The sequence below is a fragment of the Brachionichthys hirsutus genome, chromosome 19, assembly GCF_040956055.1.
Source record: "Brachionichthys hirsutus isolate HB-005 chromosome 19, CSIRO-AGI_Bhir_v1, whole genome shotgun sequence".
NCBI classification, from domain to species: domain Eukaryota; kingdom Metazoa; phylum Chordata; class Actinopteri; order Lophiiformes; family Brachionichthyidae; genus Brachionichthys; species Brachionichthys hirsutus.
This window is the reverse complement of record NC_090915.1, coordinates 6,312,554-6,326,014: the sequence shown is the minus strand read 5'-3', so window position 1 is coordinate 6,326,014 and position 13,461 is coordinate 6,312,554. Positions and strand designations below refer to the sequence as shown.

General features: G+C 49.7%; 2 protein-coding genes across 3 annotated transcripts; one reads left to right on the top strand and one right to left on the bottom strand.

The window, feature by feature from the left end:
* Window positions 1–704: 704 nt before the first annotated feature.
* reep5 (receptor accessory protein 5) lies at window positions 705–5,799 on the bottom strand. 2 transcript variants are annotated; one of them, XM_068752639.1, is made up of 5 exons: window positions 5,574–5,799; window positions 4,980–5,073; window positions 3,777–3,915; window positions 3,307–3,461; window positions 705–1,015 (listed from the first exon to the last, which is right to left on the bottom strand). In XM_068752639.1, the coding sequence occupies exons 1-5, from the start codon at window positions 5,689–5,691 to the stop codon at window positions 838–840; spliced, it is 684 nt and encodes a 227-aa protein (XP_068608740.1). In that variant the 5' UTR covers window positions 5,692–5,799; the 3' UTR covers window positions 705–837. The 2 variants fall into 2 exon arrangements, with proteins under 2 accessions (XP_068608740.1, XP_068608741.1); XM_068752640.1 differs by lacking the exon at window positions 705–1,015 and adding an exon at window positions 2,501–2,764 and having other exon boundaries at window positions 3,293–3,461; window positions 5,574–5,774.
* A 2,823-nt stretch (window positions 5,800–8,622) lies between these two features.
* hmgcs1 (3-hydroxy-3-methylglutaryl-CoA synthase 1 (soluble)) lies at window positions 8,623–13,108 on the top strand. Its single transcript, XM_068752878.1, has 9 exons — window positions 8,623–9,070; window positions 9,363–9,488; window positions 10,036–10,200; window positions 10,418–10,586; window positions 10,993–11,163; window positions 11,258–11,364; window positions 11,460–11,585; window positions 11,701–11,858; window positions 11,957–13,108. The coding sequence occupies exons 1-9, from the start codon at window positions 8,623–8,625 to the stop codon at window positions 12,032–12,034; spliced, it is 1,548 nt and encodes a 515-aa protein (XP_068608979.1). The 3' UTR covers window positions 12,035–13,108.
* Window positions 13,109–13,461: the final 353 nt, after the last annotated feature.

Here is a 13,461-nt window from a genome sequence, read left to right as displayed (position 1 = left end):
AGAGGTGACCTCCGCCAACGCTGAACGCAAACGGCTCCAGGATGAGAGACGCGTTCTCCTGGAAGAAGCAGTTATGGCCAGAGAGAACAACGAGCAGGAGAAGGCAAAGCTGGAGCTCAAGGTGACTGTCGCTATGGCAGACCTGAAGGAGCTCCAGCTTCGCCTGGAGCAACAGAACAAGGAAGAGCTCACCACCACTGGAACCTCCAGTGAGGCTGACAACACTTTGGGGAAGGATGAGGGTGGACAGGTTGAGAGCCAGATACCAAAGAAAGCCCCAAAGAAGTGGTATCAAAAACGGCTGCGGTTTAAGAAGAAAAACTCCGCAGCCAAAGAGCCCGGCCAAACAAGAAAGTGATTGCAAAAACGGGAGCCTTCCGTTTTTGCAATCACTTTCTTCATTTATTTCTTTTTAATTTAGTTTAGTTTCACTTAATCTCTAATTTAGTTAACCTCAGCCTCCCCGCAGCCGCAGGCCATGTCAGAAAAGGGTGGAGTGCACCCTCCAGGTCGGGGAGGAGATCCTGCCCCAGTGGAGGAGTTGAGGTACCCGGGGTCTTGTTCACGAGTGAGGGAAGGATGGAGCGGGGATCGACAGACGGATCGGTGCAGCGTCTGCAGTGATGCGGACGCTGCATAGATCCGTCATGGTGAAGAGAGAGCTGAGCCGAAAGGCGAAGCTCTCGATTTACCGGTCGATCTTCGTTCTCCTACCCTCACCTATGGTCACGAGCTTTGGGTCGTGACCGAAAGAACGAGGTCACGGGTACAAAGCGGCTGGAAATGAGCTTCCTCCGTGGGTGGCTGGGCTCTCCCTTAGAGATAAGGTTGAGAAGCTCAGCCATCCGGGAGGAGCTCGGAGTACAGCCGCTGCTCCTCCTCCCTGAGGGCACGTCCCCCCCCCGGGAGGAGACCCACGGGGAAGACCCAGGCCAGCCGAGAGACTCTGTCTCTCAGCTGGCCTGGGAACGCCTCGAACCCTGGAGGGTGCACTAAGCAGACTTCCCTGCTTAGGCTGCTGGATAAGGGGATGATTAATTTCTTATTCTAGATGTGTTATTGTTGTGTGTGTGTGTGTATTTGTGGTGTCCTTGAGGGCTGAGAAAGGCGCGTGTAAATAAATTTTATTGTTATTATTATATTGTGTGTGTTTGTTTTCTTGTTTTATTTGATAGTTTGAGGAGCAACAGCTTTGCATTAAACCTATAGCTCTGACACTGCTTATTGACAGCTCTGTGAATTCCCCTCTCCACCAATCGCATCGTCTCCATGCTGAACTGATCACTAATCAATAGCCTGTTGGTGGAAATACTTCCTGTTCAGCACAGCGACGTCCTGCTATTCACGGATGCTGCAGGTTCTCTTTCCAACATGGAGCCCTTGTTAATCTCTGACGTATTATATTAGTCGTCCCCGTGCATATAGAATAATTTCATGATATCTGAAAAAGAATCAACAGACTCCAATTAATTTCTGCAAAAGACTATGTTTAAGCGACTTTGAGAGTCTATAAAAGTGTGATATAAATCAAATGTTTTATTATTATTGTACTATATATTTTTTTACTAAGGCTATTGGTGTGTTTGCTCTAAGGCAGTGGTTATTATTGCCTTGTTGGAGGTGCCGAACCCCGAGGGTTCGATCGAACCCAGGTTAAGTAACAAATCTGCTCTCTAAAAATAAATATCCATTCATCCATTTTCAGCCGCTTATCCGGGGCTTATTTAAAAAAAATAAAAATAAAAAATACTGCTGTGCCAGGAATTGATTTCCTCCTCTGGTAAATCATTAACAGAATTGCATTTTCTCTTTTAAATAGAGACGTAGAATCACTTACTCCGACTGAGCAGCACGGAACGTCAAGGCACAAGTCAGCAAAATGACAGCACAAAATACAGTGGAAGACATCCTTTGGTAAAGCTGAAAAAGGTCGAATTAAGAGTCTGGTGATCTCACAAGCTGGAAGGGAGGATCATCCGGTCCGGCCAGAACACGGGTCTAGACGCCGCAAACAGCTGGAAGAACATCAACGCACATCTGTGCCAGACGCAAGCAGAGAGGAAGGCGACTGCGACTCGCTGCTCAGTCACCGGCGACAAATTCACGTCACGACATGCTCAGAGACTAACAAGATTGGACTAGTGTTGCTGATTTAGTCCATTCTCAGCTTTGGGGACTTTCTCTTGACCCATTTGTCATCTTATGAGACGCGGCGGGAGACTAGATGGAAGCAGGAAGTCTGTCTGTTTGTTCAAAACAAGGGGCGGAGCCATCAAAGCCACCAATCAGGCAGGCGGCTACAGCCCCCGAGGGTTCCCCTCAACGGGATTCACCTGAAGGCTACCTTTACTGACCCCGCATCCAGTCACTGCCTGGACCAGAGTAAATGAAAACCGGTTCTCTTCCACTGACCCACTGCATCTGGAGAACGTGCTGGAACCCACGGAGCACTTCCTACGCCGGTGCGTCTCATCACACGAGAGGAAGGACGGGACACGGGTCGACCACGGTAGGTTTTATTGGCTTTCACAAAGCGCGTCGGGGCGAGGGTACGGTAATCTGGCATCAAGTTAAATAAGTGACCCGGGTAACAGGTTTAGTACGCGTCGGTATCTCGGGTCCAACGAAGAGTCACGCTGAAGGAGGACAATCTGTCAAACAAGCAAGGCAACGTTCGTCCGGCAGCAGCTGCCTGTAGGGGGCGCCGGCGAGGCTTAGGAGCTCTTCTTCTCCTCAAAAATGATGTTCGCTGTGGCTTTCTTGGCTGTGGACAGATCACATACAGGTCACGTGTTGAGCGCCAGTCCGATCACAGCTAACAGGATCTTTGTGCGCTAGTGACCTAGCTTTAAAGGTAGCATGAGGCTAGGGAAGTGTAATCTGACACCACGTGGCGGTTCTGACTTCTTAAACCCTGATATAGTTTGTTGACGCCTCTTTAATTTTGCTGTCTGACATTTCAGGAGGAACAAAAGAACCAATAATGAACGCGTCAACGACTTCAGCTCGTGTTTAACCGCACGCGTTCTACAACGTGCGCTGGGATCTAGAGCAGCGGTCCCCAACCACCGGGCCGCGGCCCGGTACCGCTCCGTGGCAGGAGGAGGGTTGGGGACCGCTGCTCTAGACGCGCGTCAGTAAACGTGGCGCTATACGCAGACCGACACGCTGCTGTGTTGCGTGTGTGTTTTCACCTTTATTTAACCAGTCGGCGCTGTATAAACTAAACAGCCTCGGTCTGACGCCACGTCCGTCAGAACTTTAGTCACCCGACACAGACCGTCATCCTCACCTTCATCTTTGAACTTGTCGGCAGCTTCGGACGCCTTGTCCTTGAGGTTCTTCATCGCGTCATCGATCTTGGCTTCGTTCTTGAGGAAAAATGGCCGAATGATGCGGGTGTAAATCTGGACCGATCCATTGGAGGGAGTCGGCGCCATGCACCACACCAGGAAGGCACCCTGGGGAAAGAAGACCAGAGCTCTGTTACCACACTGGGACAGAACCGGGAACGCCTAGCAAGCATGACGGGCGATTCTGGGGTCTGAGGAAGTGGACTCCAGTACAATAACACTGAATTTCATCGAGACCTGGTTCGTGCATTTCTGGTACTGAAAATGAAGAGCAACTAGGAGACGCATATTTGTGCCCCTCCCTCGTCTGTGAAGTCTCCTAAAAGCAAACAGCAGCGCGGTTTACTCCGCCCTCGACACACCTGGACAAACAAAGAGTCAGACAGGATGAGGGCCACGCCCCTCAGGTCCGCCCTGGATTACCTTTCCAATATAGTAGAAGGGGAACCACGAGAGGAAGATGTCGGCGAAAAACTCTGCCACGCTGAAGACTCCGTACACCACCCAGTAGGTCAGCCATTTGGTGTCGTCGTCTTTGGTGGCGCTTTCAATGGCCTTAATCCTGGAGAGGACGAAGACGAAGACACGAGGAGACGCGATCGATGACTTTCTCCTCGCCACCGATTCATTACACCCGGGGGAGGGGGCGATTGTGCACAATAAGTGTTCCAACTTTATTTATCAGCATAAGACACACATATCGCACGCCAACTTTATAAATAGGTGGGAATGGCATCTTGTTAGCGAGCTCTTTGAAGCTCGCTAATTTAGATTAGCATCATATCTTTTACAAAACACAATGGCGACTGCTCCGGTGACGTCTTTCCAGCGTTTGTTTCTGTCGTCTCACGGAGTTCATCAAGGCGATGACGCGGCGATGTCGTTTTTGGACCGGCACGCTTTGTTTTGTGCTGCGCTAGCATTAGCCGCTGAGCACTCGTCTGGATCGGCTGCTTCTGTCTGAGGTGGTGAAATACCTTCTGTGTGTTCTCCTCTTTGATGAATCCAGTCTTTCTGCACCGTTTGCCGTGGTTTGTTCTGTATCTGTGCTTTCGTACCTAAACGATGTCCATCGTGTGCGGGGGCGGGGCGGGGCGGGGCTCTGTGTATGATGTCATTATGTCAACACGTCAGAATACCTCAACAGGAACCCGTTAAGCCTTTTTAATAATCGCACCGGCATTATCTTAAACGATAATAATAGCGCTCCTTCCTGTCTCTGATTGGCGGGGGGAGGCGCTCCCAGAACTGCTGACTGGTTTTAGTTGCTTTTTAAGTCTCCCAGTCCGCGGATCACCGATACGATGGGATGCGTGATCGAGGCTGGGTCCACATGTGACACGGTGGTGGAGATCAGCGGCTCCGGTGTGTGAATACGAGCACAGCAGCCAGCATTTTAGTAAAATCAAGTCACGATCATGAGCTCAGAGCGAGGAATCATTGATTAGACAACCCGTCAGGGTCGGGCGTCGCGTGACCGACGACGGCCTTCTACGAGCGAGACTTCCTGTTGTCTGCCACGCATCACCCAAAAACCTATTTACAGGTGTGTGTGTGTGTGTGTGTGTGCGTGTGTGTGTAGTAAGACCCCGCCCATCAGATAATCTTTCACAATATGATACTTACGATATGTAGGCTGGGTACAGGAAGCCGATGAGGTTACACAGGAGGGAGGCGCCGTAACCGACCACCAGGTAAACGGCAACGATGGCGACGACGGCTGGAACACATCGCAGGAGCACAACCCGACGGTTACTGTGTGTGTGTGTACTATGTAATGTACTAAATGCTGTGTGTACTACTATGGCTGTTACATGTACAATCACCGGCCGCTTCGTTAGGTACGCCTGTTCAATTATTTGTTAACACGAAAGAGCTAATCAGCCAATCACATGACCATATCTCAATGTGATCAAAGACAACCTGCTGCAGTTCAATGCGAATGTATGTGTATATAAATACATATAGAGTATATATGTATAAATATACATAATAACAGTCTACTACATCCAACGCATACGATAATACCGTGTATTACGCACACTATATTAAAGGCGTATTACTAACATCCCATAATAATTGCCTGTACTGTATTACATACACCATATTGCATTACAAACATCCCATAATAAGCCCCCGTGTTCCACATGGCCTTCAACAAACGGCCTCCGTTACACAGCCTGTCCCCTCCGTTCCGGTGTGACGCCCGGTGCCTCTTACCGACGGCGATGTACGTCCGGCTGACTCCGGTTTTGGCCTCCATCTTTGCCAGGACGTCGGTCATGAGGTTCTTCTGGTGGAGGAACTTGTCGAATCTCTCTCTGAGGCCCTGCGCCATGGCTGCGATCCGTCTCAGACACAACGACTAGTCTGGAAATAGCTGGGCATCGAACTGCGACACGCCTGCGAAGCGAACCCCAGACAGGAAGTCCGACCGGCCCTTCACAATAAAAGCTTTGTTTTTACTTCCGCCCGTAGGAGGAGAGACGGGTCTTCCTGGTTGAGAGAGCAAACACCTGGGCAATGGGTTTACTGTACCTGGTAACAAAATCTGCTGTATGACAACAGGTGACTAAAGACTGTGACGTCAGATAGGCTCATTACTTATGCATAGGTTTAGTTAAGAACGGCATCATCGGAGGAAGAGAAGAAACCATGAAGAAGGAAGACAAACACAGGACACTGATGAAGAAAGCTGCAGACATTTCCCATTTGAGGTTGTAAACAAACTATGTCTACATGCAAACGAAGCAGAAAATACCAGACCTGTGAATGTGAATGTGAATGATGTTAATGGTCATAAAAAATACTATTTAATGAAACAAATCATGAGACACAAAGTTTTTTAAAGGGATGAAAACAGAAAAACAGTAAAACGGAGTTTAGATGGACACTCTTCTTCATCCTTGAAGACAGAGACCATGCATCTCGCTTGATGATCCACATGCGGGAGACAGAATCCAGACAGAATCCAGACAGACAGCATTTGGTCCGGTCCCTTTCTTTCCCCACGCAGTAGAAGTGTTTTAAACCTTACTGTGGCCTGTGGAAATATTCCTGACACGATAAGAAGCACAATTCTTTTAAGTATCTTCATTTATTTGAATTACCACCTCGGTTTCAAATACTGACAGTGGACTTCCCTTTTTCTGATTGTAATTTTAAAACTGATGAAATGACTGTTCCGTAAAGTCTACAGTGACGTAAGTGTACATTGTTACCACATAAAGGGAGTCCTCACTGCATCATCATGAGACACGCGTTGTTCCCTAATTCCGGCTAAATGTTGAGGAACATTACCGTCAAACTAACTGGGCTGGAGGAGTTTCAGTGTTTCTGCATTCAGTCCGTCACTCTAAATTCTATTCACAGCTGAAAATAAATGTTATTTTCAGATGATCATTAGATCATTGCTAGCCACCTAACTTCTTATTGTAAATAAATGGCTGAACTCTATGCCTCTATATAACTGAATGTTTTTGATAAAATGATGTAATATTAATGTCAATTTTAGCCAATTTTATCAAACATATAAACTAGTTTAGATGGCTAGCTAGCTTCATGCTAAACTGTTGCTTTCCATAATGTATACAGCCTATTCGTTGTTCACAATGTGACGACAGCTGCAGTCCAACACTTAGCAATGTCGCTGCAGAGGGATGCGCACGGGCCCAGGTCACGTGATGCCGTTCCGTAGAATAGAGTTCGCTGCTTCGGACGTGCAAGAAATTATTTCTCAAATCCTATTGGCTCCTTCTCGCTCGCCAGACATCGTACATCGCATCCCATTGGATGGTTGATTCGGTTCTTGCGCGTGTCAGCGATTCTTGAAATCTGATTGGACACAATCCTGCAGGACTACAGCCGCATGTCGGCTGTGAGCTGTGATTGGTTACACGGCAGGTAGTGTCGTAATATGCGCGTCATTCTCTTATAAAAATACGGTCATGTCGGGTCGACGTGAGTTAGCGGTGTTCACCTAAGCAGCGGAGGTCCTTGTCATCACCGCCGGAGTTAACGTCACACAGGTGGGGCTGTTTGATTTGATGAGTAGCGGTACCTCTGAGAGACTAAAACTGAATGGGAGTCGGTCGGTCCGTCCGCTCTTTGGTCCGGGTAGCAAACTAGCTGTAGCTAAACGTCCGCTCCTGTTTTCACTCATGTCATATGATTTACTCTAACTCTGTGTATTTAACCGGTTTACGCGGTCTTGCAGTTGTTTTGTCTTTTAGGCGTCGAACTAGTCTGTTCTAGTAGAAGTGTCCGTTCGGTGTGACTTTCGAACCGGCTAACTGGACGTAAACTACTTAGCTTCAGGGAAATCCTTTGCCCCTTCACCTACTTCTGTTGTCCTCCGCTGTCTGTCTCAATCAAAAGCTTTATTACACGCTTAGTTGACTTGTAGTAAATTTAAAATGAATGCTGTCTTTCGGAGATTAAACTCAATCACCTGATGAAACTTTGGTTTTCTAAATCTCCCGTTCGTGTTCATTATTAGCCATCGGTAGCTGCTGCAGTGTTCTATGGGAGCTAGCATCAAAGACACAATTCCTGATGATTTTACTGTCACCACTGATGCTACCATTTTAGTTGCTATGCTAGTTTGTTTTCAGCAAGCCGTCTGCTACAGCTGCTACCATTTTAAAGCTAACAGTGGACCATCTAATGTTGATGCTGATGTTTGGGTCGCTCCCCAGAGCCATCAGCTGGTTTCTAGTTCAAGGAGAGTTGATCAAAGTGCAGTTTTATTAAAAGGAAGACGTTTGCTGTCAGGGGACTTTTCTGGATGATGAAGTACTCTTCCAGCAGAGTTGGAAATACCGGTAATAAGTGCGTTGTACCTTTGACAAATAGTGTATGAAAGCATATTCACTGACTCTAACGTTAGCAATCATCAAACAATGCACATTATTACCATCTCCAAGCGTTCGTTCTTCAGCGCCTATATTTACCCGATTGTAATATTGCGTCGCTTCAGGCAGAGGAACGATGTAAAAGTCAAACTAGTGTTTGCAGCGGATCAGAATCAGCAGATCAATCTCCAGAAAAGGCCTTTGTTCGGAACGCCTCTGCTCCCATCCAGAAAAACATCACTCATAAAATGTTAAATAGTTTGTCTTTGTTCACCATTTTCGCATTTTAACTGTAAAATAATTGGACCCAAATTGTGAATGTGTCTTTATAGTTGTGTAAAGCAATCTGAATTCCCCGTTGTGTGAGACGTGCTCGATTAAAGCGGCCTTGCCTTGAACATTGCAGCCCATTGAGGATGCCTGGGTCGGCTGCCGTCTCTTGCATGGGCCCGTGGCCCAAGGATGTGGGCATTATAGCCATAGAGCTCTACTTCCCGTCCCAGTACGTGGACCAGGCCGAGCTGGAGCACTTTGATGGGATACCTCCCGGCAAATACACCGTCGGCCTGGGACAAGCTCGCATGGGGTTCTGCTCGGACTGCGAGGACATCAACTCCCTGTGCCTGACGGTGGTCCAGAGGCTGATGCGGAGGAACGGTCTGTGCTACGATAGCGTGGGTCGCCTGGAGGTCGGCACCGAGACCGTCATCGACAAGTCGAAGTCTGTGAAGACCGTTATCATGCAGCTGTTTGAGGACTCTGGAAACACGGACGTGGAAGGCGTCGACACCACCAACGCCTGCTACGGGGGTACGGCCGCGCTTTTCAACGCCGTCAACTGGGTGGAGTCCAGCTCCTGGGATGGTGGGTGGACTAAAGTTTGTTCGTGCGCACTATTGACGTTTCATGTTTAGTTTTCTTTCGTTTACTTTTGGTCTGTTTTTGCAGTAATTCTCTGCAGAGTATTTTGTATTTTACATTCTAAGTTAAAGACGACCTCTTTTAAAGGTGCGTATCGCTTTAAACCCGGACGGGCCGGTGAGGCCGAAAGGTGTGATTATCTGTGTTTATTTCTGCTCAACCGTTCCTTTCCCGTGTGACCGGTTGTGTGTGTGTGTGTGTTTTCAGTCATTTCCCTTCGTGTCTGGTTTCTCAGGACGTTACGCTCTGGTGGTGGCGGGGGACATCGCGGTCTACGCGACAGGAAGTGCACGGCCCACGGGGGGAGCTGGTGCAGTGGCCATGCTGGTTGGGCCCAATGCCCCCCTGGCCTTCGAACGAGGTCTGTTGTGCGAATAATTTTGCTGATTTATTTCACAGTTGTTCTTTAATGAGGACAGATAAAAGGGATTTTTGGTTTCTATGGAGAGGTAAAAAAAAAAAAAAAAGATAAGTTAAAGGAGAGACAATACAACAAGCTGATGGCTTAGAAAAATAATACTAAAAGCCCTGATTATTTGGAATCTAAAACTTGGAGTGCTTTGCACATGTAAATGTTAACACATTTAAACTGAATCGCTGATGAGCCAAAAAGCAGAATGTCAAGAAAAACTGTGGTAGAATTAAGATTCTGTTTAGAGAATCAAAATAGGAACCCGAGGCAATGAAATGTTTCTTTAAAAATGTTAAAACAGTCAAACAATTCAGCCTTTTTGAGAAATGCTTTGAGTCCAACTCTGTTGAGGTTAGTGTTAGCTTTAGCTCCGATAACTGAGACGGTCTGAATGGAGTCCAGCTTGTCCGTAGACCACGCATTGTGTCTGTCTTCGGGCCTTCAGCTTTGTTAACATCAGTGAAAGTGAAACCGTGATCAAATACTCGTGGCGCAGGTCTGCGTGGGACCCACATGCAGCATGCTTACGACTTCTACAAGCCGGACCTGATGTCGGAGTACCCCGTGGTGGACGGCAAGCTGTCCATCGAGTGCTACCTGAGCGCGTTGGACCGCTGCTACACGGTGTACCGGAACAAGATCCACGCGCAGTGGCAACGAGGTGGGTTCAAGTCCCGTCTGGGAATCGCTGCGGACTGTTCCTTCATTTCAAAAGTACTCTGTGTACTCTTACTATCAGATAATATTTGCAGCCAACCCGGCTCCTCTCCTCAGGTGATACCAGACATCTCTGTTAGGGACGGGTCGGTTCAGAGCCGAATCGGTTAAGAGGGTTTAGATGTTACCCGGTTGCTCTCTTCTGGTTTTTCTCGCGGCAGAGGGTTCGGAGGAGCGCTTCGGCCTGGAGGACTTCGACCATCTGGTCTTCCATTCCCCGTACTGCAAGCTGGTGCAGAAGTCGTTGGCCAGGCTGATGCTGAACGACTTCCTGAGCCACCCGAACCCCAACACGGACACGGGTCCCTTCACGGGCCTCGAGGCGTTCAGGTACGAGCGGGATTTCAGTTCGGGCGTCGGCATGGATGTTCTGTTACGCGGGAAGCGTCTTTCGGAAACCCGAAATTACAAAAAGCGTCGCGCCAGTCGCAAATCTGTTTTCACGATGTGCAGGGAGGATTTTGAACAAACTCAAATAAGCCTGCAGCGTTTAAGGAATCAGTTTGTTGCCCCCCCCACAATGGTTCTAATCCCGTCCGTGCGTCGGGTAGACTTCTCTGCGTGTTGCATTATTGTGTAAGTTATCCGGTAACGGGACGTGATATTTACACCACAGCAGAACAAAGGGAACCGGTCCCTGCCCCGTCCCGGTGTCGAGGCTTCATGTTTCAGAGCAGCCCGGTGGAGCGGGACAAAGGGAACGTCGCTAACTCCGAGCGTCTTTTTTGGATCGCAGAGACATCCGACCAGAAGAGACGTACTTTGACCGAGACGTGGAGAAAGCCTTTATGAAGGCGAGCGCGGAGATGTTTGAGAGGAAGACGAGGAGCTCCCTGCTGCTGTCCAACCAGAACGGGAACATGTACACCCCCTCTGTCTACGGCTGCCTGGCCTCGCTCATCGCACAGTAAGCTATGTGGTCTCCTGTTGGGAGGAGAAGGGGGGGCGGGGTGGGGGGGGGGTGCAGCAGTCCCAGCATCCTCGTGTCCTCTGCGTTGCAGACGCTCCGCCTCACAGATAGCGGGACAGAGGATCGGCGTCTTCTCCTACGGCTCGGGGTTTGCTGCCACTCTGTATTCTCTCAGAGTCACGCCGGACCACACTCCAGGTGAGCGGTCGCCGTGGAGACGGGAGTCCGACTGTAGACGCGCATGACGGTGCGGTCCCCCCCCCCCCCCCCCCCCCCCCCCCCGTCTGTTCCAGGGTCTGCTCTGGACAAACTGGTTTCCACCCTGAGTGACCTGAAGGCCAGGCTGGACTCGAGGAAGAAGGTGTCTCCTGCCGTCTTCTCCGACATCATGAAGCTGAGGGAGGAGACGCACCACCTCGGTATGTCTGAAGGGGCCGTGTTGTAATACGCTCAGCCGCTGTCGTCACGGATACCGCCGGGCCAGTGTCTCGCTTGTTCACTGCCATTGTGATCTTCCCCTTGATGTCTCCGCAGCCAACTATGTCCCCTGTGGGTCGGTGGAGGACCTCTTCCCGGGTACCTGGTACCTGACGCGGGTGGACGACCGACACCGCAGGGAATACAGTCGGGCGCCGCTGGACGACGGCCCGCCGGCGGGGCCGGAGCTCGTTCGCTCGAGCGCCGCCACCGAGGTAGAGGATGAGGGGGGACTTAGACTCCGCCTTCCCGTGGTGTTAAAAACCAACCGACGTTCACGATGGTCTTTGGGTTTTTTTTCGCCCCCCCCCAGTTTATCCCCAGTCCAGCCAAGAAGATGCCTCGCATCCCGGCGGCCGCCGCGGACTCGGAGGCTCACGTCAGCAACTGAGTCCGTCCCTTCACCTCTGGGAGGTATCGACCTGAAGCGCCGTGGCGGCGATGACATCACCGGGTGTTAAACTCTCGTAGCTTGACGGGACGGATGTGGACACGCGGCACGGCAGTCTAATTTGATCAAGTCATCATTTTAGTGATCTTTTTATTTTAAATTACCCCCCCCCCACCCCATTTGCAAAATGTTTTGCTGATGGACTCGGCCCGTCAGACGTCGCCCAGCGACAGAAGAACAAAACGGACGTTTGACTTCATATGAAAAGAGCTCCTGTCGCTACGGTAACCTCTCACGCGACGCTCTGTTCGTGGCTTTGAAGAGTCGGGGGGGGGCGGCGGCGTTCTTCCTCTGGCTGTGCTCCGTGAAGAAAGTCTTTATTTATTCTGCTGCTGTCCAACATGGTGGTGTCCGTCCGACAGAGCGCTGTCCCGGTGGACTTATTTCATAAATAAATCCGACGCCAGTTTAGTTTTTTAGAGACTTTTACTGCATCGTAAAGCGTTCTTTGTAACGGCTGCATTTTACTCTGTTGGTGGAGTCATTAATTTCCTCAAACAAAGGACATCTCGGGTTCCGGTCCATTCCATTCTTGGTTTGACAGAGGACGTCTCGGTAAACGTCGTGCGTTCTGTAAATGATCTTTGAGTGACGCTCCACGGGGTCAAAGGTCTGCTTGATAATTAATCCAATCAGAACATCGAAGACATGAAGGTCCATCATGGGCTCGACAATAGGACAAGTTCTTTAAATGCAGACAAAATAAACACACAAGCCCATTCCATTCAGGTACCAGATACAGTCATAGTGCGCGCGCAGCGCCACCTGCTGGCCAAAGAGTAAATGATTACCGTTGTGCGGTATCTAACAGGCGATATGGCATGCAGGTAAAAAAAAAAAGTGTGTCCTTGACTACGTCACACTATCATCCAGATGACGCCATAGTGTGTTTCCCGCGATTGTCCAACTTCCTGTTAAAATCTTACAACAATAAAACCTTGATGTAATAAGAGTCGGATGACTATAAAATCAAATGTATTAAATGTTCTCCCTGTCTCTGGGTTCTACCCAAAAACATGCAGATCAGGTGTTCATTAGTTCTTTTACAGGAACGATGGGCAGCTTTCACTTATGTTTGTTTGTAAACATGCAAAGCATTCTGGGATGTCCCACCCCGGACCCCCCTCTGTTTAGAGTCTATAGACGATCATTTGTGGGACCCTTTGTGAAGCGTTCATTCTTGCTCAGACGTCCATGTTTGGACCGCTCGTCCACGGCAGAGCCCCCCCCCCCCCCCCCCCCCCCCTCCTCCACATCCGTCCTCGCCTCGGCACCGTCTGCGGGGCGGGGCGGAGCGGCGCGGTGGGCGGGGTGGAGTCTCCGCAGCGCCGCCGCCGAGAGCGGATAGGGAGGGGACCGAGCAGGAG

Bases quoted from the DNA above. Each gene is read 5' to 3' on its own strand.
- reep5 (XM_068752639.1), bottom strand. From the start codon at position 5,691: ATGGCGCAGGGCCTCAGAGAGAGATTCGACAAGTTCCTCCACCAGAAG. The intron at 3,462-3,776 runs GTAATCCAGGGC...TTCTTTCCCCAG, and splicing joins CCTTCTACTATATTGGAAAG to GGTGCCTTCCTGGTGTGGTG. The intron at 1,016-3,306 runs GTTCAAAGATGA...CTTATCCAGCAG, and splicing joins GCGTCCGAAGCTGCCGACAA to CCTAAGCAGGGAAGTCTGCT.
- hmgcs1 (XM_068752878.1), top strand. From the start codon at position 8,623: ATGCCTGGGTCGGCTGCCGTCTCTTGCATGGGCCCGTGGCCCAAGGAT. The intron at 9,489-10,035 runs GTCTGTTGTGCG...CTCGTGGCGCAG, and splicing joins CCCCCTGGCCTTCGAACGAG to GTCTGCGTGGGACCCACATG. The intron at 10,587-10,992 runs GTACGAGCGGGA...TTTGGATCGCAG, and splicing joins ACGGGCCTCGAGGCGTTCAG to AGACATCCGACCAGAAGAGA.